Raw genomic sequence first — 27,418 nt, forward strand, 5'->3', positions numbered from 1 at the left:
TTTTTTCCAATTTTGCATACATACTTGTATATGTTATAATACAACATTTGACAAATAAGGATTCAGTGGCCCGTCCATGAAAGAGGGGGGTTCCTAGGTTGGGACTTCTCTTTTGTATGAACATTTTGTTACATTTGTGCAAAAAATGGGAAATAACAACCCTTCATAAAAAATCAAAATCTGATCCCAGAAACCCTGGTTCAGCAGGCATCTTCTTGACAGCCTAAAAAAGTAAATCTACGAAAATTCAGACTTTTTTGCTCGTCATTAACGATCAGCCACTTCTTTAACCTTCATCATTGTCCACTTAAAGACTCTGGTAGTTTTACCGAAGGATTAGCTGCTAAATGAAAGGGAGTGGCTAATTATGGCAAACACGTTTCAGAAAACATTTGTGCTAGAAAAATAGTAATAATTAGCACGATCATTTGGGTGGATCCAGAGGGAATCCCCCTCCCCTATGCTCGAAAAGTTAGCTTATATAAGAAAAACTGAAACTCACAAAAGCGGCACCGCACCACTCTTCGAAATGTCAAGAACGTCACTGATGATTTTTGCATAAGTGTCAGTGTCAGGCAGTGGGTGAAATATGGTATAAAAAAATCATTTTGATAGTTTAATTTGACTATTTGCACCATCAAGAATAACAGACAAGATTTTCCATATCATGCTGGACCATGCATGTCAAAACCCTACTGATCTGAAAATATAATTTCACTCGAGGATGCTTTTTTTTTTGAAAAGACCATTATTTGATCACTACATCTATGGCTGTGCTCAGAAAATTTTCAAAATGAGGTTTTTGACAGTTATATACACATGAAATGTTCGCTTTCAATGCATTTCAATGAAATTGTACCTCAATGTTTCTGATTTTTCCCACTTTGCCTGATCCTTACAAACACTTACATTTAATAGTCATAGGCAATTTTCTATGCATTTCAATTTCGGGCAATCGTGTCTTGTTCCTAAGTTCTCATTCCAAACCTGCAACGTGCGTACTCGCACTGAAGAGTTTTGTTAATTCACGAAGATACAATTCTTACACCTTCATGTATGTATAAATGAAGGGAAGAAGCAGTTTTACTTCTTGGTCGGCAATCAGAACAACAATCTCAGACGGAAATACTTTAATCATTTTGATCAGTTCACTGATTTCGGTCGGAATATCAAGTAAACTTGATTTTATGAATGAGGTCAATGAAAATAAGGAAAACTTTTTCTGGGAACAAGTATAATTGCACAAGGAAGTAAAAATATAGCGTTGGATAAAACCATTCAATATCTTCAAACCTGGTCACATACAAATAAAGTCCCAATTCATGGCTATATGAAGCACTTTCGGTTGTTGGCAATGGTCAAAAACAATCATCATAGTAATTTATAATAATCCTGTATTTTATGGTACTTAACAACAGTGCAATTTACATTGATCCGTTCTTTAGATATCATCTGAAAATTTAATGTTAGAAAACTTTAAAACCAAGCCCTCAAAGAGGAATACCTTTCCCTCTTTACAGAATGGATTTGTGGTGTTTAAGAAGACAAGGAGAATTATAACATTAACATAATCTGGGAGTAAACCAAGCAAGCAATACTAGAAACTTGTCAACAAACACTAGGATTTATTCAACACAAGCCTAAAGAATTGGGTGTAAGATGATAAATGGAGTAAAAAAATGCAAGATGAAGTTTTAAATGCCACCACAAGCCAACAAAGAAGACAGACACAAGAGTTATATATCACGAGAAGGATAAGGAGGTAAAGACGGACTGCAAATAAGATAAGAGAGGGTATATTGAACAACTTGCAGAAAAAAAACAGAAACCGCTTGTAGCAAAGGGGATATCAATACTCTGTATGAAATAATAGGACAACTATATGGCAGGACATCCATTTCTAATACCCCAGTGATAAAAAATGGCATGGCAATCACAAAAACAAAACCAAAAAAAAATTGAAACGTTTTCAAGAGCATTTTCAAGACTTCCTGAATAGACCTCATCCCAATAAATGCACCAAATATAGGAAATGGGGCAGTTCTGATGATCAAGACAGGGTAAATAACTAGAACAGAGGTAACTACTGCAATCAAGCATCTAGAAAATGGGAAAACTGGTATAACATACCACTAGATACTGAAAACATTGGATAACATCTCGACTGATAAATTTCACAATCTACTAAAAAATATGGGAGGATGAACATAAACCTGAGAAATGGGGTAAAGGTATCTTAGTAAAACTTCCAAAGAAAGGCGATATTTACATCTGTGGAAACTGGAGAGGTATAACTGCTTTCCATTCCTAAACAAATCATATCTATCATCTGACAGCTTTATGATGGATTCACTTGTCAAGTTATTTCCATGATGGGAGCCTTCCAGATCCTTTTCCTGTATCCACAGGTGTCAGGCAAGGATGTCTTCTCCCCCTTTCTTTTTCTGATGGTAACAGACTAGGTCAGATGCACAACTTACAGCACACCTTTGAGCATCAAATGGACATTACAATCATGTCTTGAAGATCTATATTTTGCCAACAATAATTGCCAGTTATCACATCACCATCAAGATTCACAAGACCAAGCAACCAACCCTGAAATAACTGCAAGAAGAGTTGGGCTTTACTTTAACAAAAACAAAATCTATGAGGATAAATGCAAGTAATCTTAGCAAAAGTAAAGTCAGAGGTGCAGAAATTGAAGAAGGTAGACAATTTACATATTTTGGAAGTGTCATCGGCACATCAAGAGGGACAGACAAAGACATACAAGCACGACAAAGGAAAGCCTAGCAAACATTTGTTATCCTTAGACCAATCTTTTTTTTTGAGGAGCAAAGCTCTAAGAAAATCCACTGAAATCAGGACCTTCTCCAGCGGCTCTTGAAAATAAGCAACGAACTTGTGAAAGAGGACCAAACAAGAGCCCTTCACACATACAATGGGAAAAAAGTGGAAATGGATTAGGAACACATATCTGAATAAATTATCTTGTATAAAGAAATTTGGTTCCATTTTCACAGAATAAACTGTAAAGTGGTTTATGTTATACCAGACAATTTATTCAGACATTTGTTACATTCCATATAATTTAATATTTTGGCAAAAACTATGATATATTCCTATTCATTAGTTCCAACACACATGCCTTTTTTCAGACAGTATAATTTTATTGGTAAAAGTAGTTTGGTTAAAGGGGTGTGGTTTAAAATTCATGACCTTGTTTATTGATCAGGTGACAGAAAAATTTTGTATCCAAGATAAAATAAAAACAACAGCTTCTTTTCTAAAAATTGGTAATATTAAAATATTGCAAGTTAAAATGAAAATTAAGGTTTGCTTCAGAGGATAAGAAAATCGTGATTAAAGATAGACCATTTTGCAGATTTTTCATATTAAGTTTAATCTGTCTCATTAAAAAACTTGCATCAATATTTCAAAAAAATTGTTGAAAAAAATAATAACTTGTTTTTCTTTTCATTCATAGATAAGTTATTATGTATTTATTAACTACAAATTATAAGTTTTAATCATTAATGGGGTGTACCAATCTGGTATACATTCAAATCATACCAGATTAGCACTGTAACATGGCACTTATTTAAAAAGAGTCATAATGCAAGTATTGCAAAAAAAAAATTCAAATTGACTTCAGATCAATCTGAACCCATAAACTGTACATGATGTATAACTAAGAAAAAAAAACACATTTTAATACATTTACAAAAAAAACTGTAAAAAATGAGTAAAACACTTTTAAATGTTTCCTGATACAAACATACACTTTTCTGGACTTTGACATGATCAACATTGTTTTTGAACCAAAACTCTTTACTCAAGGAAGTTACACTAGTCATAGATCAAAAGATCAAGTGGGTAATGTCATACATGTTAGAAAACATCCATTCTTCACATGACTCTGAATGACCTCATTGGCACTTAGTGTACAAAGATGGTGGAGGGGGGTCTTCTTTTATTCTTCAGGAATCAAATATCCATAATATGTTGATGCCAGACATACCTAGATTGACTCTCCTGAAACAGAAAATTAATGACATTTTAATGACAAAGTTTTGAAGGGGTATAAAGGTTTTACTTGACATTAATTGTTTAGTACACAGTGTAATAGTTCAAACAGTACCTAATGTATGTGGCTTCAGTGATTTGGTAAATTCACAGCTTTTCTATTGCATTTATTTTAAGTTATATGATTTTAAGTTTGAAATACTTAGCTAGCAGTAACCTTAGTATCAACAAAGACAACTTGAAATGAAGGGAAAAAAATAATTGTTCAAAACTGGACAAAACACTGAAAATTTACCCAAGCATTCCGTGTTCCTTTGTTTTAACATGATGAAGAAAAAGCAGGATTGCTTGAAACATATTGTTTCTTCCCTGAAAATATAAAAAAAAACAAAACTTACCATTACAAAATCAATTCTGGGGCTACTGTAGGCAAATAATTACAGGAAAATTAATTGGAAAGAGTTAATAACCAAAATATGATCATGGGTGTCAAACAACCCCAAAATTTCTGTGCATGAATTAAATTTCGAAGCCTTCATGGCTTGAGTAATTATATTTTGGTAGTTAGTGATAATCAATCTAATATCCTAATACACACTGCATAGATTTTCTCAATGATTTGTTTTTACTTTCAAATAAGTTTGATATTGTGCTAAATCATCAGTGACGTTCAATTAAGTGTACATCACAAAAGAGAAAAGTGTTTTGATAATTTGTGGAAAGTCCTAGAGTGAAAATACACAAGTGATATCACATTTTATTACAATAACACTGGGAACATCTATATACAAAACATTATTATAAGCTGTAACTGATTTTGACCAGTGTTGATGATACAATCACCTGAATAAGTTATCTTTGTTATCAAAGCTCTGTATGAATCCCTAACATTTTAATGTAAATATGAAATTATTTTCCCCAAAATACCTGAAGATTTGTCACATATCTTCTATATGGTAGAAAAATCTTACTTCCTAATCACATGTACCAGGTGTTAAATGCAGGTAAGTGATAGGTACTACTAAGAAAGCTGATATAAAGTCTCTATTTGGGAGTTTATAAATACTAACACATGTATAATGACTGAAAGAGTCAAAGCTTCTAGATTGACATATACGTAGACAAGGAAGTGATATAAATAGAAGACTATTAGTTTCTTTACAAGTAACATAGTTAACCTCAAAGAATAGAGATTGTACTTCCTTAGGCAGCTAGTTGACAATTGTTAAACAGATTTAATTTTCTATCAAACTTTGTTCACCAACATTTCAATTAACTATCTAAGAAAGTTTCATCAAATTTATCAATAGTCCAGGTATTTAACTATGGAAGACACTTTTTAACACTTTGAATTTTCCTGCCAACTTTACTTGGTTTAAATCACTGCTCTTTACTTCCTGTTTGTTAATTACAAATATTAATGATAGGATGGAGATTTTTTGACTGATAATTGTGTTAAATGGAACATGTTTAGCACATTTAATGGTTCTTGACAAATTACTGCAAGAACTAAATGCAAATTTATCACTAAACATCTTTCAAGTCCCTCAAATCTTCCGGTCATTTAAGAATAGATCTTAATTTTATTTGCAAAAATAGTAGAATATTATTGAGCTGAATAATTGACAGAAACATATTAACAGGTTATAAAAGATGTATTGAATTATATAAAAAGAATTGCATTTGTACTATATTTTTGTGTAGTTTTCAGAAACAGCAGGGTAGTTCCAGGCATAATCTAGAGACATAAGGTATTTTGATCCTAAAGGTTCAAAACCCAATTAAAACAAATGATTTTCTTCAAAATATTTCTATTCTTTTAATAATTATAGATCAATCTGTAAGTCTTATAATAAGTGTCATTCCGACAGTCAAAATAATATGGCTAAACCTAATGGTTTTGGAGATAAATGCAAAAAAACATCTGTCTGACCCCTATGTTCTAATTTTAGTAATGGCAGCCATGTTTTTAATTGATCAAAAATCATCCCTATATTCATGTAATTTCTATGCAGAATACTAAGGAACATTCAAACAAAAGTTGGATCCAATTGGACAAGTAATGTCAGAGGAGAAGATTTTTGAAAGAAATAACATTGTATAGAGCAAAAAACATGGAAAATGGCAATAACTCAAGCATGGCATAATATATTAAAACAAAAATGTGACTATAGATATATCATCACAATAGATATATCTCATCACAATTCAATTATCAGTCATTGATCCTTCACAGATCAGGGACTGTAATCATTAGCCTTTAAATAGAGGCCAGATAATTGAAATGACACATCACATGCAAAAAAAAATTAGCAAGCAAGATGCCACTATATAATAAATCAGATGACATCATAGTACAATTAAATCCAATTGGCATAAAATAAGCACTATATGAAAATGTTGGTTATCACACCAAAAGTTGGATATTTTTTTACAAATGACATATATACACCAATATGTTTAAAGAATACAAAATAATCTTAGAGATATTCAGGCAAATACTGTTCATGTGAAATTCAAATGAATCATACTTGAAATAAACATGATTTTCACATGAAATTCATTTAACACGAACCTCATGTGAAAAGTTTATATGAATTTCATAAAAAAGCTCAATTCATCTAAATTTCAAATAAAATCTGTCACAAATTTTATTTGTACTAATCAGATAAAAATGAAATTTGAGTGAAAATCATGGGAAATAATTTTGCCTTTGTATGCATGGTCATTCTGATGGTCAATTTTGCTTGAACAAGCTGATAAATAACACACCAGAGAAGTATGAATGTCACCAGAATAAATCAATATCCCCAAGAAGTATGAACATCACCAGAACAAATCCATATCCCCGAGAAGTATGAACATCACCAGAACAAATCAATATTCCCGAGAAGTATGAACGCCACCAGAACAAATCAATATCCCGAGAAGTATGAACATCACCTGAGCAAATCAATATCCCAGAGAAGTATGAACGCCACAAGAACAAATCAATATCCCCGAGAAGTATGAACGCCACCAGAACAAATCAATATCCCGAGAAGTATGAACATCACCTGAGCAAATCAATATCCCGGAGAAGTATGAACGCCACCAGAACAAATCAATAGTTGTAAAGGTAAACATCCCTAAAATGATGGTCTACTGGCATTGTTCATTGGATTTTTAAATTCATGGATAAGCCCACAAGTGAAAACCACAAAAATTGGTACCCAAAGAACAACAGTTCTTTGACACTAATTGTCATTCAACCAAGAGGAGAAACATTCTATTCTCTGATGTGAACCATGTTATTCACTGTATCAGATTAAATTGGACATGATGATAATCAAGCCAACACAGAAATAGAAGTTGGAAAATAAGAAAGAAAAATAAGGTTAAAATTACAAATTATAAATAGCTGTGTAAATGCCGTTCACCCATTTTCTGTGCATTGTACTTAAAGCCTTAGAGAAATGGCAAAAAATCAAGAACTATTTTTTTTTAAAAAAGGGCAAAAATCAATAAGGAGCTTCCTTTCCTTAAATAAAACATGTACCAAAATATCGTTAAAATCCCTCAAAGCAATGGTAAGTTCTTACATGACAATAGATAGACTAACTGACTGCAGTATACTGTAATACTTAATTTCAGAAGTAACATGGTTTCTAGTTTGATAAAAAAATTTTGTCCATAACCTCATAAACCAATGACTGTGACATAATCAAACCTTTTTAATCATTAACTCATTGAATTTTGGTATTCAAATTAAAGTATAAGGAATGACTGTTATGTTTTTTGGTCTTACTGAAATAACCTCAATGCCCCTGGTGCACACTAATTATTCTGTGCAGCAAGTTATTTTCAAGCGTGCACCACAGGCATTAAGGTTATTTCTTCATAGATCAAAAAAATATAACAGTCATTCCTTAAATAGACTGTATACTCTAATACATCCATCAATAGACAGAAATATAAACATAGACAACCTGACAGAGGGACTGCAGCATACTGCAACACATCCATCAATAGACAGGAATATAAACATAGACAAACTGGCAGAGGGACTGCAGCATACTGCAACACATCCATCTATAGACAGGAATAAAAACATAGACAGACAAACTGACAGAGGGACTGGAGTACACTGTCACACATCCATCAATAGACAGAAATATAAACATAGACGAACTGACAGGGACAGCAGTATACTGTCACACATCCATCAATAGACAGGAATATAAACATAGACATACAGACAGAGGGACTGCAGGATACTGAAACACATCCACCAATAGACAGGGATATAAACATAGACAAACTGACAGAGGGACTGCAGTACACTGTAATACATTCAACAGAAGACAGAAATACTTCACAGTCAAAACAATAGAAGTTTAATTCATAGTGATGTTATTCAAACTTTAAACTATCACTGTTTAACATTATTTACAATATCTCATTACAAATATTGAAGATTATTTATATCATGACTTATACTGGGAAGTAAAAAAACAAAAACAGAAGTTAATAAAATTGGAAGTAATATACAATAAAAAAATCAAAACCTAAAAGCAGAGTTATGCTTTAAAATGGAAGAAAATAAGTTCAGCTTAAAATATGTATAATTGGCTATATCATGAAAAACTCTTGGTAGATTGTGAAGTGTTTTATAACTGGCTATATCATGCCTTACCCTAGGTAGATTGTGAAGGGTTTTATAATTGGCTATATCATGCCTTATCCTAGGTAGATTGTGAAGTGTTTTGTAACTGGCTATATTATGCCTTATCCTCGGTAGATTGTGAAGTGTTTTGTAACTGGCTATATCATGCCTTACCCTTGGTAGATTGTGAAGTGTTTTTCCTATAGCAACCTGGAAATGTGGAGGATTTATAGCTGACTGGTAAATGCATAATGTATCTTCTTTATCTAAATCTGTAACGAAGGATATTCCATGTACTATCTACAGTTAACATGTTTATAATTAAAGCTATCAATATAACAGAGTTACTATTGCAATAGAATGTTTACAAGTCAATATAGTTATCCTTGTTCACTTCTTAAATACCAAAATACAGATGTACTTATTGTTACTTTATGATAATACTTCATGAAAATGATATGTAACAGAGAAACTGTAGAGAGTTTCATAATCCATAGAGCTTAATTTGCAGTCAAAATTCTAATAAAATAATAACCATTATATATATATGAACAATTAGTCCTAAGTTTATAAGTATGACAGGATATGTTGGTTAATTTTTTTTTCAGTTAAAGAACTTTAAAAGCATATGTATTTTAAGCACAAGCAAATAGATAATAAGCTGCAAAACTTTTCAGCTTTAAATCAAATATCAATGATGGGCAAAACCCATAGAGCAAGCTGTAAAACTTCTACAGGCCACCACATGGTCTTCAATGATGGGCAAAACCCATAAAGCAAGCTGTAAATGCCCCAAAATAAATGATGGGAAACTATTCATTACAGACGAAAATCGACCTAATCTATATAAAAAAAAACATAAATGAATACAATGAACATATAGAAGACATCCACTAGACTATGGTTTCTGGCTTGGCACATAAAGTATGTGGTGGCATTAAACAGTGCTCAACCCTCCCCTTAATCTGGGACAGTGGTACCCCTAACCTAGAACAGTAGTGGGGAAATACAACAATAAAACTATAAAAATCAGTTGAATTCAGATTCAACTTTTAAGATCAATGCAGAATACAAAATGTCCAGAATGTTCCATTCTGAATATATTGCACTACAAGATAAATGTACCTTTAATTCTGGAATAAGCATAGAAACTTACTTGGTTTATCTGGTGTCTTTACAAAAAACTGTGATGTGAATGTCTTTCCATCAGGATATTTTGGCTGTGCAGGAAGTCTGGCATCAAGATATGTACATAACATGTGTATAGCAAGCTACGAAAGAATGAAAGTATAATAGTCAGCAGCAGTGTTTGTAATTAGTTCATTGTTTTGTATTAAAGGTTCTAAATGTTCACTACACCAATTAAACAACAAAAGACGAAAGATTTGCTTTCTTAACTTTTGTGATGAAAGTCAACTTTCATTGTAAACACCCATTTGAATTCTGTAAATATTAAAAAGGACTATCAGTTACATACTAGAGACTTACACTGGCATCTGTTGGTAAATGTTCTCCCCATGCTTTACCATAGTTGCCACCACTATTCCAGGTAAATTCACTCATACACCCACCTTTACCAAGATCTGTAATAACAAAAGAACAAAAATCTAATATTGTTTCAATTTTTTAATTGAGAGTTGAGTGTTTGTTTAATGCAGACATATGCATTGTTAAAACTGTAAATTCAAAAGGTATTGTGTCCATTTATTATTGTTATGTTGTAATTTAAGACCAAATGTGACTTTCATTTTTATATATATCTAAACTAGTTCTGCTGTATTCAATTTTAAAGTTTAATAAACGTGGTCACACCTGTAACATTTAAATAAAGCCCAATTATTTCAGGATTTAGTTATTCTTTTTCATTTAATTCAATAAATAAATTCCCAATACCATTTACATGTTCGGTTAAATAAGGTACATTGAGAATTATAGAAACATCAGTTGTTTTAAGTTTAATTCTAAAGACCATACCCAGTTAAATCAAGTGCACTAAAGGGAGATGACTCAATTTCTTTACAAGTTTGTGATTATCTTCTAAGTATATTTTACCTTTAATTCTTTTCACCAGATATTCCTGATTACTTGTGATATCTAAGTAAGGTACTACTGTATTCAGGGATGGAACATGTGGACCTTTAGTTATTGCCAGATGTTTAATGGTTGACACACTCACCTCTGATAATATCAAAATTTATTTCATGTTATAAAACAAATAACCTGTACATAATGTTGTAACTAACAATGTTATTTTTCTTGATTTTTTTCTGTCATTCTTTGTAAACTGAAGTTCTTTGCACAAAAGTTTTTACATAAAATAAATACATTACTGAGGGCTCCTCCATTAAAATATATGAGGTACCTGGGGAAGGAACTTTTCCACCCATAGAAGTTCTACTGATGTGTTTTGTTATTGAACTGTATATTTTGTTAAGAGACCTATCCTTTGATGTACAAAGATGAATAATGCTTGTCACAGTGTGCTGGCTCCGATACAAAAAATAATAGGTCAGTTTAAAACCAGGCATGCATGAAAAATCATAATGTCACAGTGGGTCAAAATTTTGATTTTTGTATTTTTTAACATACAGAACACGAAAATAAAATGGTTTTTTTTTATAAATTACCAACAAACAGAATATTAGGCAATATGTTTTTTATACTGGCTTAATCATGGATATCTCCGACTCGCCCTAATAGGCTTGACCTGAGATACCTGTGATTTAACCAGTATCAAAAATAAATTGCCTAATATTCTGTATAGAATTTAATGTTTCACAATGAATGAGAAATACGTAGTATTTGATTTCATATTCTGTCTGTAAAATTTGAACAAATGATGAACTCCCTAAAGGCTTGTTCCATACTATCAATGTATATACAATCCTTACTTACTATTTGTGTACTAGCCTACATACCTCCTATTTCTGTTTCTTCTGATCCAATTCTTCTCAGTGTGGCATTGATTTGGTCTATTTCATGTGATAATCTGGACATAACTGTCAGGCAGATCCACTGAAATAAAACATACCAAAACCTTCGTTGAAGCATTTATAGATTGCACACAAAATTACTACTTTCCATACAGGTTCTTTCAAAAAACAAATCTCTAAGCCTTTGTTCCAACATTACTAAATCTTCCACCTTTTACAGTACGAAGTTGATGCAGAAATTTCCAGTATGCATCATACCTGGAAAGAATCCAGACAATGCTGTCCAATACACAATAGGGTGTAATGAGCAGTAAGTCATCAAAAATCTAAAAAATTGACAACAAAATATCCATCTGATAGTCATTTATGACAATAAAATGATTAATTCAAGAAAACAGTTTGCTTGGTTTACATGAGATTTAAAGAACTGGACATTAAACAAGACGCTTCCAGGAGACTGGATCACTCACTTGGTTAAATTTTTGCCTTTCAAGGGCAATAACTCAAACAAAGAGTTGTCCAACAATTTTGATTCAGAAGGACTTTGGTAGGATTTATTTTAAGGATCATTTGATCAATTGAAAGTTACTTTCTATCTATCATAGTTTTCAAGATATTGGTTGAAACTGATTAAAACATTATTTTTCACCTTTCAAGGTAAAAACTCTAACCAGGAGTCGTAAGACAACTTTGATCCATGCAAACTTTCATAGGCCTTATAGTAAGGATAATTTCTGAAATTGAAAGATTTGGCTAAAACTAATGGTTTTGGAGATGTATGAGAAAAACTTCTGATTGATGCCTCTGTTCTATTTCTAGTTACAAGGGCCATGTTTTTCGATGAATTAAAAATCTCCAATAGGATCTATACAGAATACCCTTAGGAATATTCATACTAAGTTTGGTTTTAATAGGTCTGGTAGTTTCAGAGGAGAAGATTTTTAATGGAAAAACATTAAATAGAGCTAAAAAAATATTGAAATAGGGCAATAACTCCAACACGGCTTGATAGATTAAATCGAAAATTTGACCAGAGATAGATCTCATCATGCTTAACACATTTGCTAAACTAAATGGATCTGGAGATATATGCACAAAACCTCTGTCTTACCCTTTGTCTATTTTTAGTAATGGCTGCAATGTTTTTCAATGGATCAAAAAGGCCCACAACATTTCTAAGCGGAATACCCTAAGAAATATTCAAACCAAGTTTGGTTCCAACTGGTCCAGTAATGTCAGAGAAGAAGATATTTGAAGAATTAATTATGGCCCCTGATAGCTATGGCCATATAAATTTTTGCTCCGATAAAATTGTCGAAAATTGGTAGTTATAAAACAAATCAGGAGATGATTTTGGAATGGATGAAATATATTCATTAACTTGAGTCGTTTTTCAACACTGCAACTATAAGATTTGAGAATTCACACTTAGTATTTGAATAGTCAGCACTAAACAATGCAATACACAACCCAAAAACTGTTCACACCACCTGATCGATAATTAAAAAAGATATATAAAAGGACCCCATAAGTCATATTAAGGGTGTGACCTTTGCCCCATGCATATTTAATGATCAAAGAGGCTCAAAAGAGGGAACAATGTCGCTATCAGAAACTACTAGACTCCTAACAGAAACTAGAAAAGTAATAGAAGGGAAGCAAATAAACGCTTTTAACGCTCCTATTGAATGTAATGATGTCCGTTGACAAAAGTATTAAAAAGATAGACAATATTGAAGTTCCGGATTATATTGTTTACATGAAAAATAGACAAAAAGTGGCAAAAGTTAAATCTGGTGGCATATTGTTGGGATATAAGATAGAATATGAAGATTGTATTTGAAACTGATTGTAAATATGTTTTATGGTTCAGAGTAAACGCAAAACTTGTAAATAAAGATAGCGATGCAGTTTTTGGTATCGTGTATATTCCTCCTGAATATACAAGGTATACTTCCGTTGATGCAATTTGTCAAATAGAAAATTAATTTTTGACCCTCTCTGACAGGTATAAGTATATCTCTTTATTAGGAGATTTCAATGCAAGAACCTCAGATGAATTTCACTATTTCAAATTTGTTGATAAGGATCCATTGGAAGATTTTTTAGAATACGTAGATGATAGCTTGTTTCTTTTAGACGAGCTAAATATCCCCAGAGACAGTGATAAAGGCAAAAACAGATTTGGCACAGTTACTTGATTTTTGTAAATCTAACAACATGTTTATACTTAACAGAAGGGTGAATGGTGAACAACAGGATAAATTTACTTGTAAAAATGCAAGCGTTTTTGACTATTGCATCAGTTCTGTTGATTTATTGAGTAGCTTTCATAGTTTCAAAGTTCTAGAGTTTTCGAATCTATATTCAGATGTGCATTGTCCTTTGAGTATTTCCATGAGTATGTATAATAGTAAGAAAGACAAGGTAATGAAAGTTACAAATGTACAAGATCTGTCACAAGCTAAGAAATGGAATTAAAATAAAGAAAATTATTTTATATGTAATACAGATCAGGCTAAGCTGAATAAAATCACCCAAATTTTAGAATTACCAAGATAGAATATTAACTCAAATATTTTAAATGATCTTGTAGGAAAGATATGTGATGTATTCATTAGCAGTGCGAAGCACACTTTTGGAACTTATATACCTCCACATATTAACAAGGCAAACCATAGATGTATCGTGAATGATAAGCCTTGGTTCAATATGGACAGCAAATTTGCATGAACAAATTATAGAAAATTTAGACGTAGATTTAAATAGTCAATATCACTGGGAAACAAGGAACAGTTAAGAAATGCCAAAAAGTTAAATAAGATGACTCTTGATACCTGTCAGACGCAATATAGAGCTGACATGGCCAGAAAACTTAAGCAAATGAGATCACAAAATCCTAAGGAATATTGGAAAGAACTTAATCAGGGAAGGAGAAAGAGACAACCAAATATCAGTATTGAGTCCCTCTATGAATATTTCAAAGATTTAAATAGTGATCCCTCTGAAAATAATGAGGATTCCAATCCCTTGTTTGCAAATGATCAAAATGATGAATTCATTCAGATTAGCTACAATTTAAATAAATACATGTATATAGAAAAGGAGGAAATTTTGAAATGTATTAAAAAGCTTAAAAATAACAAAGCTTGTGGTGAAGATGGTGTTGTTAATGAGTATATAAAAAGCACTTCAGTGAAATTTATAGATGTTTATGAAAAGTTATTTAACCTGATTTTTGATACAGGTAATATGCCAGAGACCTGGTTAATTGGTAATATTATTCCAATATATAAGAATAAGGGAGACAGCAATGACCCTAAAAATTTTAGACCCATTACAATTGTAAGCTGCTTGGGTAAAATTTTGACAGCTATACTAAGCGAACGCCAGAACACTTTTTCAGATAACTTTCTGATATTGAATGAGAACCAGACAGGCTTTAGACAAAAATATTCTACCATTGCTAACATATTTACTTTATATTCATTTTTCAAAATTCTTAAGACAAAAAAGCAAAAATTATATTGCACATTTATTGATTTCCAGAAGGCGTTCAAAAAGTTTGGAGAAATGGTCTTTGGTATAAATGTATTCTTAATAGTATAAATGGTAAAATGTAATATGTTATTCAAAATATATATAAGAATATTAAATCCAATATTATTTATAACAAAGGTGCATCTGAATATTTCCCATGTGAAATGGGAGTCAGACAGGGTAAAATCTCCTTTTTTGTTTGCTCTTTTCCTCAATGATGTAGAAGATTTTATTGGTAGACATGATGCACCAGGGTTGTCAACAATATGTGATGAGATAGAAAATGAGCTAAATTTGTATATGAAAATTTTTATTTTATTACATGCAGATGACTCAGCTCTGATGGCTGAAACACCAAAGGACAGAATCAATTAGATATTTTTCTCCAGTACTGTGAAACTTGGAGACTTAAAGTTAATGTTAACAAGACTAAGATTCTTTGTTTTTGTAATGGTAGATTGCCCAATAATCTAACATTTAATTTCAATAACCAAAATATCATTATTGTCAAACATTTCAATTATTTAGGTGTTCTCCTTTCAAAGAGTGGAAAATTTGCGAAAGCAATACAATCACAGGCAGAAAAGGGAATGAAGGCTATGTATGAGATACTCAAGAGAGGTAGACACCATAACCTATCGATTTCTTGTCAACTAGATCTGTTTGATAAGGCTGTAATACTTATATTACTATATGGTTCAGAAGTTTGGGGCTTCGGAAATACTAAACCAATAGAAAAAGTTCATATTAAATTTTGCAAAATTTTGCTACGTTTAAAGTCTTCAACTCCAAGTTATGGTTTATGGTGAATTGGGTCACCATCCATTACTCTTAGATGTAAAACATAGAATGGTAACATACTGGACTAAACTTGTTTCTGGAAAGCAAACAAAATATTTGTATGTAATGTATAAATTATTGTACAAGATATAATGAAACTGTGATATTCCATTTCCATGGTTTCTTTATGTTAAAAAGGTACTTGATGAGTGTGGTCTTTCTTCTGTATGGATTACTCAGACTTTTTGTAGTGATACTTGGTTAAAGCAGTTGTTAAAACATGTTTATTAGATCAATTTCAACAAGAGTGGAATGATATGGTTCATAAAAGTGCTAAAGCTGTAAATTATAGAATTTCTAAGGGAGATCTTGCATTTGAGAAATACTTTGATATTTTGGAAGATAAAGATTATTTTTTATTTTGCAAATTTCTGACCACTAATCACAGACTGCCTATAGAACAAGGTCGTTGGAACAACATTTTAAGAGAAAACAGATTATGTACAATATGTGATGTTAATGATGTAGGTGATAAATATCATTATATGATACCATGTTCTTTTTTTCTAGAGTATCGAAAAAAATTATCCATAGAAAATTTTATACTAGACCAAATGTTTTGTTGTTTAATGAATTGATGTCTTCACATAACAAAAATTAATTGGTCCAAATATGTAAGTTTATACGTGTTATTATTAAGAATGTGTGCCGTCCTGGCTAAACACATACACCATGTTGTAAATACTGAAAATATTGTACATATTATGCATAATATCTCTGTACCTATGTAATATGGTGATGAGAAAATAAAGATATAATAAAGAAAAAAAAAACATTAAAAAAAAAATTAAATTGACAAATTAAAACGAAAATTTGACTACAGATAGATCTCATCATACGAAACACTTTTACCCCATCACAATTGAGCTTAACCTAACAGTTTTGGAGATAAATGCAAAAAACTTCTGACTGACTTCTTTATTCTATTTTTAGTAACCACGGCTATGTTTTTGACCAATCAAAAATCCCCACATCAGTTCTATAGAATACCTCAAGAAAAATTTATACCAAGTTTAGTTCGTATTGGTGCAGTGGTTTCAGAGGAGAAGAGTTTTGAAAAATTGTTAGTGACAATGACAGACAACAACGACAACAGACAACGACAGCAACAGTCGCCAAGTGATGGCAATAGCTCACAAGGCCTATAGCCAGGTGAGCTAAAAAGGGTTTTTATAGATTTGAAACTGGACAATTACATAATATCTACCTTTCTAATTCTCTCAGTCCATAAATACAGATCATCTTCAGAAACACCTCTTTTCCCCCAAATCTGTAAGTAAATATTTTGGTCATTTAATTCCCCTTTGTATAAAGTTTACATTCTTTTCGGTTAATGTTGTGGTATTTTAGTCCTTAAAATATTTTCAAGAGTTTATAATGATAATAGAAAGTACTTCATACATTCAATAGCCAATGTTAACAATTTACACATTTTATATAACACAAGTAACAAATATTGTTTGTTCCTCTCTTTTACAATAGTCTTCATAAATTTGCTTGACTTTAATTTAACTTAAGTTACCTAAAACAGGAATGATTTTACAAAGCTGGCAAAAAAGCAGACTTCTGCTAAATAACAGAAGAAAGTCATCTAATGCTAAAAATAAAATATAATGCCAATTATGAAAGCCCTCACTATCCATTTTTTTATTGACTTATTTTCTACAAAGGTCAATTTTGTTTGTTGAACTTTTATTCTTCAAAGTAGTAATTAACAAAATTGTCAACAAATTATCATAAACTTATTTTTAGACTTCACTTTTACTTCACTGATAAAAATTTGACCAAACTTACATCTTCTCCATTGTACATTGATAACTGATCACTGTCGTAGTGTCTAGATGTAGGTGACTGAGGAGACCGACTAGCTAACTGGTACATGTACTTCTTCAGCATGTGGGAACAGTCCATGGCAGACCTCCCATAATTCCAAAATGAAGAACCAGCACTAGATGTATCGGGGGAACCTAGGAATGACAATTTAGATAATTTACAACTGGGCAACATGGATGAAATGCTTTGAATTGACTTTTAAAATCCTTAATCTAATCAATATAGATTTATTGCATACTTCTACTCTTTTTTTTTTAAAAAAAACTAGGCACATAGGCCTACATTTTAAGAATATAAAATATTTTTTGTAGTAAGTGAAAAGAATTGTACAAAGGGTAGAAATAAATTGTTAACACTACCTCAACTTCCATCTTATATAAAAAAAAAAAGATCATTTTATCTTACTTAATGCTGTTTTATATTCTTTATCCTCCTGTTCCTTTAAATACTGACTCAATGAATGAAGGTCTGTTATTCTATCAAATGATGTTGATGCTGTAATACAATAAAAACAACTTCATATCACTAGCAGTAGTGTTTTCAATCAGTACTGAATATTATGCCACATCAACACCTTCTAATGTATATACTTGTAAACTATTATAATTATTTCAGCCTTTCATATTTAATTAATAGTTTGTTTTAGAACATTTTAGTTTGGCTAGCATAATAATTAAACACCATTCCATGCTAAATTCATAGGATGATGATCATTTCATGTGAATACAATCAATTTCTCCCTGATATCAAATCCTGTATAAGCTCAATGTTCTACTTCTTCAAAAAAAGTTACTATGAAAAGTTCAAAAAATTAATGATTATCATTCTCCTCATTTTTCTGATCATTAATAAGTTGATAGAAATTACAGTGATTACCTATACCTTTCCCCATTCTAAGCCAGTGATTAACTATACCTTTCCCCATTCTAAGCCAGTGATTAACTATACCTTTCCCCATTCTAAGCCAGTGATTAACTATACCTTTCCCAATTCTAAGCCAGTGATTAACTATACCTTTCCCAATTCTAAGCCAGTGATTAACTATACTCGGCGTCACATAAATAACATACTGTTAAAATTTGAATAAAAATATTTTCTACGACTTTATTGACACCTACCGTCGTTTAAATTGTCTAAAATGACTTGCTCATTCGTTTAGCCAAACGGCTTCTCCCTAAACATTGAATCGTTAAATTCCGGTCAGATTTTAATTCTCGGTGCCAATATTTACATTGTAAAAAGTCGGCCATGTTTACAGTGATCGGGTTGCTAGGAGATGTTGTTTACGTTTAAATGGTTTGTCCAAAAACCGAAGAACCCAGAATGCATTTCGGCAATATTTCGGATATCTCTGATTTATTTTACGTGAACAACATACAATACCAAGAAGTTGATCAAGCAGACGATCGTCACCGGAGTTGGACGGGAACTTATGAACTTCGTTTGTAAACAAATCGTCCCGTAGAATCCAACATGGCAGATATTAGTATGGGATTTTCCCGTAAGGATTTGTTACACATGATTTAAGCTAATAAGCAACTCGTTGGTACTAACACGTCATGCATATATGCGAACTATCTTCATATTAAATAAAAGAGAGACAACTCTAGCGTTAAGTCCCGACGGTTTAAAAAGTAGAGCTTCAATTCGAAAATTTGTTGTATGTGACGTCGAGTATATACCTTTCCCCATTCTAAGCCAGTGATTAACTATACCTTTCCCAATTCTAAGCCAGTGCTTAACTACACCTTTCCCCATTCTAAGCCAGTGATTAACTATACCCTTCCCAATTCTAAGCCAGTGCTTAACTACACCTTTCCCCATTCTAAGCCAGTGATTAACTATACCTTTCCCCATTCTAAGCCAGTGATTAACTATACCTTCTCCATTCTAAGCCAGTGATTAACTATACCTTTCCCCATTCTAAGCCAGTGATTAACTATACCTTTCTCCATTCTAAGCCAGTGATCATTATACCTTTCCCCATTCTAAACCAGTGATTAAAAGTCAAAAAGATTTAAAATTCACCAGGCAGTGATTAAATTTCTGAAACAGGTTTCCATTCATTTTACTTTTTCAACATTTTTACATATTCTCTTTTAGTCTGTGTTTGATGTAAACTATATTCCTCCACTTTCTACTAGAATGGAGAAATAATTTAAACCACTCTTTACTGACGGATAATCTATACTTACCTGGGGATGATTTGAATGAGTTAGACATAGATCTTCTTCCCCTAAGGCCACTGGTGTCCATGCCTGGTGAAAATGAACTTCCTGGTGAGAATGATGGATGATGGGTAAATCCAGAAACATTTGGAGATATAGATGAACTGTGAGCAAAGGACACTCCTGGACTAATTCCACTCAGATTTTGTACCTTAATAAAAGAAAATGTAACAAAACATATAAGTAGGTCAGAATATGAAATCTGTAATGAATCTGTAATTCACTTTAAATTACTTCTGATACATAGAAAGCATTAGTTTTATCATTCACAAGTACTAGCTGTAGCTATTTTGTCACATTTATTCAAAGGTATTGAAAATCACTATAGGTTCAAAACTGTCATAAAACAAAAAATAATACTTGAATTACAGCTTTGAATATTATAAAAACTTGAGCTGAATAAGTACTGACACTGTTGATAAAGAAATGAATGTGTTTCATTTACTACAAACATATATTTTCATTGCACTAATTTTTGCTTTTCTCATGCAAAACAAAAATGTATTTAAAACAGTAACCATAATTTTTTTTTATAATGAAAAAACGATATATGAATATCTATGAATGTTTGCAGTTACAGAGTCTGCGAAAAATTAGTAAAGGCAGAAGTAACCAGTACTATTTGTTGTTTAAGCAATATGTCTGGAAAACTATAGAAAGTATATAACATCACTTTAATAACCACTGTAAATAAACTTGTTCCTGAAACACACCCTGTCCATACTGCTTGAAGGTGAACTGAATGAAGAATACATAATGGACTGATTGGCGAAACTGATTGGCCCAGAGATATTAGTAGGTGTGGTCTGTCTCTGACTCGATGTGCTGGAGAAACTAGAGTGAGCTGATGGTGTACTGAACATCAGGCTTTCATCTGATGACATGTTTAATTTCCTTGGTGAAACTTTAAATCCAGGATCTGAAAGTACAAATTAATAGCGTTAAATAACATAATGCTCTAATAAGACAATGGTACGTGTACATTTACATGTTCTTGATCTCTCATCTTTCAGGGACTCCAGCACATTGTTATGATATTGTTATCAAATCATTTTGGTATTAATATTGATTTGCTCATATGGTCTTTACATAGAAATTGAAACACTTTATTTAAAGCAGTTCTTGTCATGATATGGATTCTGTTCTTATTGTATGACTTATGATGTAGCGTAGTTGAGATTGATTTTAAATATGATGGACACACAACATTTTGTAGGTTACAACTGGTCTGGAGCTGGCATGTCAGTTTACTGCTAGTAGTCCTTATTTTGTACATTTGTGTAATCAGTTTCTTTATTTCTGTTGTAACAAGGAACTCCTACCTCTTTGAATTGATTTTAGGTGTGTTTAATTGTGTAATATTTTTTCTATAGTGGCCAGACTTTTAAGGGGGAGGATTGTGATCACACCAAAATACCAAAGCCCAGCTGCATTTAATGCACCTGTCCCAAGTCAGGAATTCCAGGCCTCTCTATATCTTGTTTTGTTTTCATCTTCAGTATATTTTTATGTTACCTGAGTATATAGGGGCAACTTTTTCATCATACCTGTGTTAAATGGTTTTTGGGAGCCAGCTGCAGCCACTGAGCCCTGTGGAGCAAGGAATCCCTCGTCATTAATTGAAGACCAACTGCTGGCCTTGAGCTTGTGAGGATGTTGTCTCTTTGACATATTCACCATACATATTCTTGTTATATTGTTATATGGTGAAAGCATTTAGAAAACATTTCAGTAATTCATATATAGAGTTAATAGATATTTGTACCTACAATTTTGAAATTCATACCCAAGCCCCCTTTTTCTTTTTTTTCAAATAAGAATTAGAATCTGAAACAACAAATACTGATGAACCTTTCATCAATGCAAAACTACATTAAACATACTTGGTACATACCTGTATCTCTAACAGCTAGCAATTTCTTCTGACCTGGAGTCATTTCAACTGACTTGGTATATATATAAGGCTTGATGTACACAAAGAAATTCATGATGCTGTTCAGCAAGAAAATAAATGCAAAAACACATTCTAAAACAAAAAAAAAAGATTTTAACCCACACACATATACAATACTGTAGGAGAAACACTACTTTCATATTCAGCATTTTGTTATCTAGTTTTATGAATAATGAGCAAGACCATTCATAACAAATTCCAACTTAGAAATATAAATCATGATAATGTGTAGCATATACATATAAATTCATTCATGAGGTTAGTGGAAGCCTTAACTTGAAAACCCCCATTACAAAATTTATATAATCACTAATTCTAGATTTCTAACAATGAACTACTTAAAACAACCCTAATTTGTACTTCAAACCTTTGCAGGAGGTCACTGTGTATGATACACAGGAGATACATGTATGATTTTGAGATTATTTTGATGTTATTATTTCATTGGTACAAAAAACTACATGTATTTTAAGCATAAATGAATATTTTTTTTACAGTGTAGTTCCCCTAAGACCCTTACATCACTTTGAAAATTTTGGTCCTAAGTCCTTCACGTTTAAAGCTGAGCAGGTGTTTGGTGGATTTTTTTAAATTTCCTAGATTGTAGTTTTTTGTTGTGGCAGTCTAAATATTACAGAAAGAGACTGTTCTGGTTATCAAACAAATCTAAATTCTGGTTTTTACTTTAAAGGACTAATTTCCACAAGGGCAAAGAAGATTTTTGAGAAATCTGGGATATATTCTCCCTGTTACGATATATTTTCTTGTTGAAGAGCACTTTACACACCATTATATTATTCTACATAAACTTACCTGCATACCATAAAACAGGGTGAGCAACATTCAGGTTATATCCAATACTATTCACCTGCCTGTAAGAAACAAGTATTGACACCTTATCATGTCAAACAAAAAATAGGCAGCATGTACATGTATACAATTCTACATTTCATTGTGTTTTATAGATGTTTAACTAAGATAAAAACAAAATGAAACTTATATCATTTTCAGTTGACAATGAGCAACACAAAGCAAAAACAGGTTTCTGAAGATTTCCTGACAATTATAGATACCTTCCCATGAAATCAAAACATACAGTAAGTGAATAGAAACAAACAAAACCATAACAAAGAACAGAAAATTTTAACAGATGAAATTTTGCAAGTTTTTTTAAAAAGTTTTTGAAATATGCTCAATTGTACATGTAAGTGTAAAAATACATAAAATGTAAAATCATTGTAATGAAAATAAATTTTAATTGAAGTTTGTTTGAACAAAATGTATATCTCCCTCACTCCATGAAATGAAGAAAAGGTTATGAAAAATCTATTGAGGTATTATTAAAACAGAGCTTTAATGAGTACATTCAACAAAAAAAACCCATGTTATTATGCGAAACAAGCTGCCTCAGTAGTATGCTTTTTTTCTGAGAAGACAAAAAATATACATAATTCTACATGTACAAATGGAAGTCAAATGTATATGTACTTACATTTCAGTGTAAACTATTAAGGCCAGTACAATATTGATGAAGCACCAGAACAAACTTTTCCTTGCTTGTTTCCATGACAATCTTTTGGACCATGTTTGATCCACTACAGGATCAGTTAGAGTACCTATTTTTCCCATTGGCTGACTTTAAAATCAGGATCAATACTGAAATAAGATAATTGTTTTTTTAAATTATTATTCAAATTAGTGTGTGCAAAGTTCAAAGTATTTTATTATGCCAATCATAGGTCCACAAAAACAATTGCAAACAATATTGATGATACAGACAATAAATAAGAATTGTTGTACCTATAATCTGACAAGCTCAATTACAAAAATGTACATCCACAAACTGAGATCTAACATAGGATGGTGCTTATAAAAAAAATCAATATTGAGACTCACTGTATATCACAATTACATGTAGAAACATTGACAGTAAACATTTACTACATGTAGTTGTTTATCTGCTGGAGACACCAAGGGATGGTGCTTTAGAAAGTACAATGAATTCTTCTTTGTGATCAGGAAACAAAAAAAGACTATCAAATTAGAATATGAAACATAATTAGTTATTTGGCAAGACAATGAGGTAGCCTGGGACAGTGCTTAAGGAGGTACAAAATGTACAACTAAGTTGAGGTTGCATCTTTCTCATTTTTGGTACATACATGTGTAACAACAGCAGCTTATCAATACTTACAAGATTTTTACCTGAAAGTCATTAGAACTGTAGACATATTTGAAGTGTACCTGGTATTCAGACTCCACAGAGCCCATAAAAACCCCACTTTTTGTAAAGCAATTGTCGTGATCCAAATCCAACATATATCGAAATAAAAAGAGGAGGAAATTCAGATCAACATATTCAAATCAGCTTAGTACTCCATATAATGGTATGTTATTCTTTTTATAAGTTTGCCATTGTGATTTACTGTGCACCCTAAAAATCTGTGTATGCATTTAAAATTAGATTCATATTTTAATATTGATTTTCAATCTGCATTATTTTATGTACAGTAAAATAAACAGAACTGATTAACAGTCTGCTATGTAGGAAACATTACTCACTAAAATCAAATCATAATTAAATGCATGCATGACCAAGAACTTCACCTTTGCACTGGAACAAGGATAAACAAAAACAATAATGGCAGCCCATGACTTAGGTCAGCACTTACAATCATAATAATTTTTTCAACATTTAATAATAGAAGAATATCCAGTCTATGTGTATAGAAACAAAACATGTCGATCAATTGATGTTTTGCATTTTCATCAGAGGATTTATATTTTGACTACTGGAGTGGGGTTAACCCACTAAAGGTCAAGGAGTTGTTCTTGCCGGCAAGTAATTCTCACCAACCACTTTTTTCATCTTCTTCTGTGAAACAAGGTCAAGCCCTAAATTTAAGACAAAATGCCTAAAAGACTGCTGATATTTTGATTTAAAAATGAGCTTTTATACAACAATTTTCATCCAGGATCCAGGAATAAAATTTTGGTGAGCAGATTGGTGAGAATTGCAACGATGCACATTTTCAGTATTGTTGAGCATGACCTAGGGACTAAGTATAAACTCAGAAACCCCATATTCGTCAAGTTTTCTCTAGGACAGAAAATTAGGGACCAACTGGGAAATTTATGTGATTTTATGCCATTTTCAAAATTTTCTATGGTCATGTTTGGAAAACTGGTGTCAAATTAAATGAAGATGAAAATAAGTATTATAAGGGTTTAAAAGATATCGATCATGATTCATCGAAAAGTTGTTAGTGCATCTCTACAAATAACCATTGCAAGATTTTTGGATAAAAAAGATTTTTGAGAATTTTCTTATCAGAGCAGTGATACAATGGGAACATTTTTTGACACAAAATGTACCTTGCCTTTTTGCAAGCAATTACTGAGCCTATTTCAAAATTAAGAAAGTCATGGGATTAAACAATCCATGTAGACTTTTAGAGAAACTTTTTGACTCTTTGGTTTTTCCAATTATGCTTTACTGTAGTGAAATTTTGGGAAATGAATTATTTCTAAAGAATACATCAAATCACCTTGAAAAATTCTCAATCTGATTAAAATCAGCTGTTAGGATACTCTATACTGCCTTACGCTCCCTAACGTAAGGCGGTGTAGCGTATCCTAACAGCTAATTTTAATCAGATTGAAAAATTCTATACTGAATTTATTAAAAAACTACTTGGAGTCAACTGTAAATCTTCCAATTATGCTTGTCATTCAGAGCTACAATGTATGTATTCTAATCATATTTATTCCAATAATACTACTCTTTTATACCTATTTTTTTTATATTACAAAGGATTCAAAGACTTGGACAACTAATACCAAACGGTTACTAGATACCTTGGGCTTTGGCTATTTAATGAATAACCCAAGTGCACTAAAAATAAAGTTCCCAATGATTAAACAAAGAATATCAGATCAATATTTACAAGAACAAAATTCATATATCAGTAATTCTTCAAAATTATCTTATAGAAAACTATATAGGTCTGAAACTAGACCAAATTATATAAATGATTTGTCTAAACTAGCAGAGAGATCCATGATATCCAAAATAAGAATTAGCTCTTATCAGCTTATGACTGAGAGAGGAAGACACCTCAATATTCCAAAAGACAATAGAATATGCCCCGTATGCCATATTAACACTGAAGACAAAAGAACAATTCTTTTTTGAGTGTGATTTATACAACACACTAAGATATGAACTAAAACAGAAGATTTCTTCTTTATATAAAAACTTTGATATGTTTAATATTATAAAAAAAAAATAAGTATATTGTTCAACAGTAAAAATAATAATTTACTGAGGTTGTCTTCCAATTTCACATCAGATTACATGGAAAAAAGAAAAAATTATCAAATGATAAATAAATTGTTTCACAACCCTTTATAACTTCAACAGTAAGCTACATTTGTAACTTCTATAGATTATAACACATGTTCAATTCATGTAATTTTAATATTGGCCCAAACCACTTACAATTTACATGTATTGTAACTGTGTTAAGAGCCAAATAAAATATTTGTATTTGTATTTGTTAAAGATGCTGCTTCAGACAATAGATTTAATACAATGAAAGGTTAGATTTTGTACAAACTTTAGACAAAATAAAAATCCACTTTCCAAAGGCCTGTTTTTTCCTCAGTCTTAAAAAAAATGGCAAATGGTCTGGTGAAAATCAACGCGACCAACAGATTGAGCAGTCCAGTAAGACTCAAGTCGAAATATGGGCCTACACTCCTACCAATTACCATCATGCAACACAGTACTGAGGAAAGAGTCATTCTACCCAAGAACCATCCAGGACTGGAATGCTCTGCCCACTGACATTGCCTCTGCCAAGAGTCTTGAATCTTTCAAGGCTCATTTACTTGATTAAATTAATCAAGTTGTTTTTACTTGCACAGTTAATTGTACAGCACACTTTGTTAATTTTTCTTTTCATGGCTACTAAGTAAATAAGGCATTGCGCACTAAAAGTGACAGTGACAGTATCATCAGTAATTGATGGCGGTCGCGAACTGGTAGAAGTAGAAGAAGTAGAAAAAAGTTAACTACCATGGCATGATACAATGAGTCCCCGGACTAACTCAGTACCAGTGCCTAGTGGCAGTATACTGCAAAACATTTTTTTTTTCAAGTGAAAGACTATGTAAATTTATATGTACTTACTTTAAATAAAGCTTCTGAAATTTGAAAATTTGAAAGTAATCTTCATTTTTACCTGCTTTTTTCAAACCACCCGGCTTCTTTTAAGATATAGCCTTTTACCAACTGTAAAACAGTAAAGATGACCGAAACGGTCTTCTAATCACGAAATTTATATTATTTTTCTTGAAAAGTGGTAACATTTCATAACCTATTTTATTATGGTTATGTAATTTGTCCATTAGA

General features: G+C 31.8%; 1 protein-coding gene across 2 annotated transcripts; it reads right to left on the bottom strand.

The window, feature by feature from the left end:
• Positions 1–1,115: 1,115 nt before the first annotated feature.
• On the bottom strand, positions 1,116–27,325 carry LOC148629804 (transmembrane protein 209-like). 2 transcript variants are annotated; one of them, XM_088557322.1, is made up of 16 exons: positions 27,249–27,325; positions 23,495–23,658; positions 22,816–22,874; positions 21,943–22,074; positions 20,762–20,967; positions 20,016–20,199; positions 18,226–18,315; positions 17,782–17,954; positions 17,195–17,257; positions 11,593–11,689; positions 10,727–10,852; positions 10,163–10,257; positions 9,831–9,945; positions 8,849–8,946; positions 4,325–4,398; positions 1,116–4,038 (listed from the first exon to the last, which is right to left on the bottom strand). In XM_088557322.1, the coding sequence occupies exons 2-16, from the start codon at positions 23,629–23,631 to the stop codon at positions 3,984–3,986; spliced, it is 1,704 nt and encodes a 567-aa protein (XP_088413448.1). In that variant the 5' UTR covers positions 23,632–23,658; positions 27,249–27,325; the 3' UTR covers positions 1,116–3,983. The 2 variants fall into 2 exon arrangements, with proteins under 2 accessions (XP_088413448.1, XP_088413452.1); XM_088557326.1 differs by having other exon boundaries at positions 27,197–27,288.
• Between the last annotated feature and the right edge of the window lie 93 nt (positions 27,326–27,418).

The sequence above is a fragment of the Perna viridis genome, chromosome 1 (assembly GCF_037379345.1).
Source record: "Perna viridis isolate PV_CMFRI_1.1 ecotype Kerala chromosome 1, ASM3737934v1, whole genome shotgun sequence".
NCBI classification, from domain to species: domain Eukaryota; kingdom Metazoa; phylum Mollusca; class Bivalvia; order Mytilida; family Mytilidae; genus Perna; species Perna viridis.

Coding starts and splice junctions, on each gene's coding strand:
- LOC148629804 (XM_088557322.1), bottom strand. CDS start 23,631: ATGGGAAAAATAGGTACTCTAACTGATCCTGTAGTGGATCAAACATGG. Junction 10,258..10,726: donor TCTGGTGAAAAGAATTAAAG/GTAAAATATACT, acceptor TTGTTATTACAG/ATCTTGGTAAAGGTGGGTGT. Junction 9,946..10,162: donor ATTTACCAACAGATGCCAGT/GTAAGTCTCTAG, acceptor ATTCTTTCGTAG/CTTGCTATACACATGTTATG.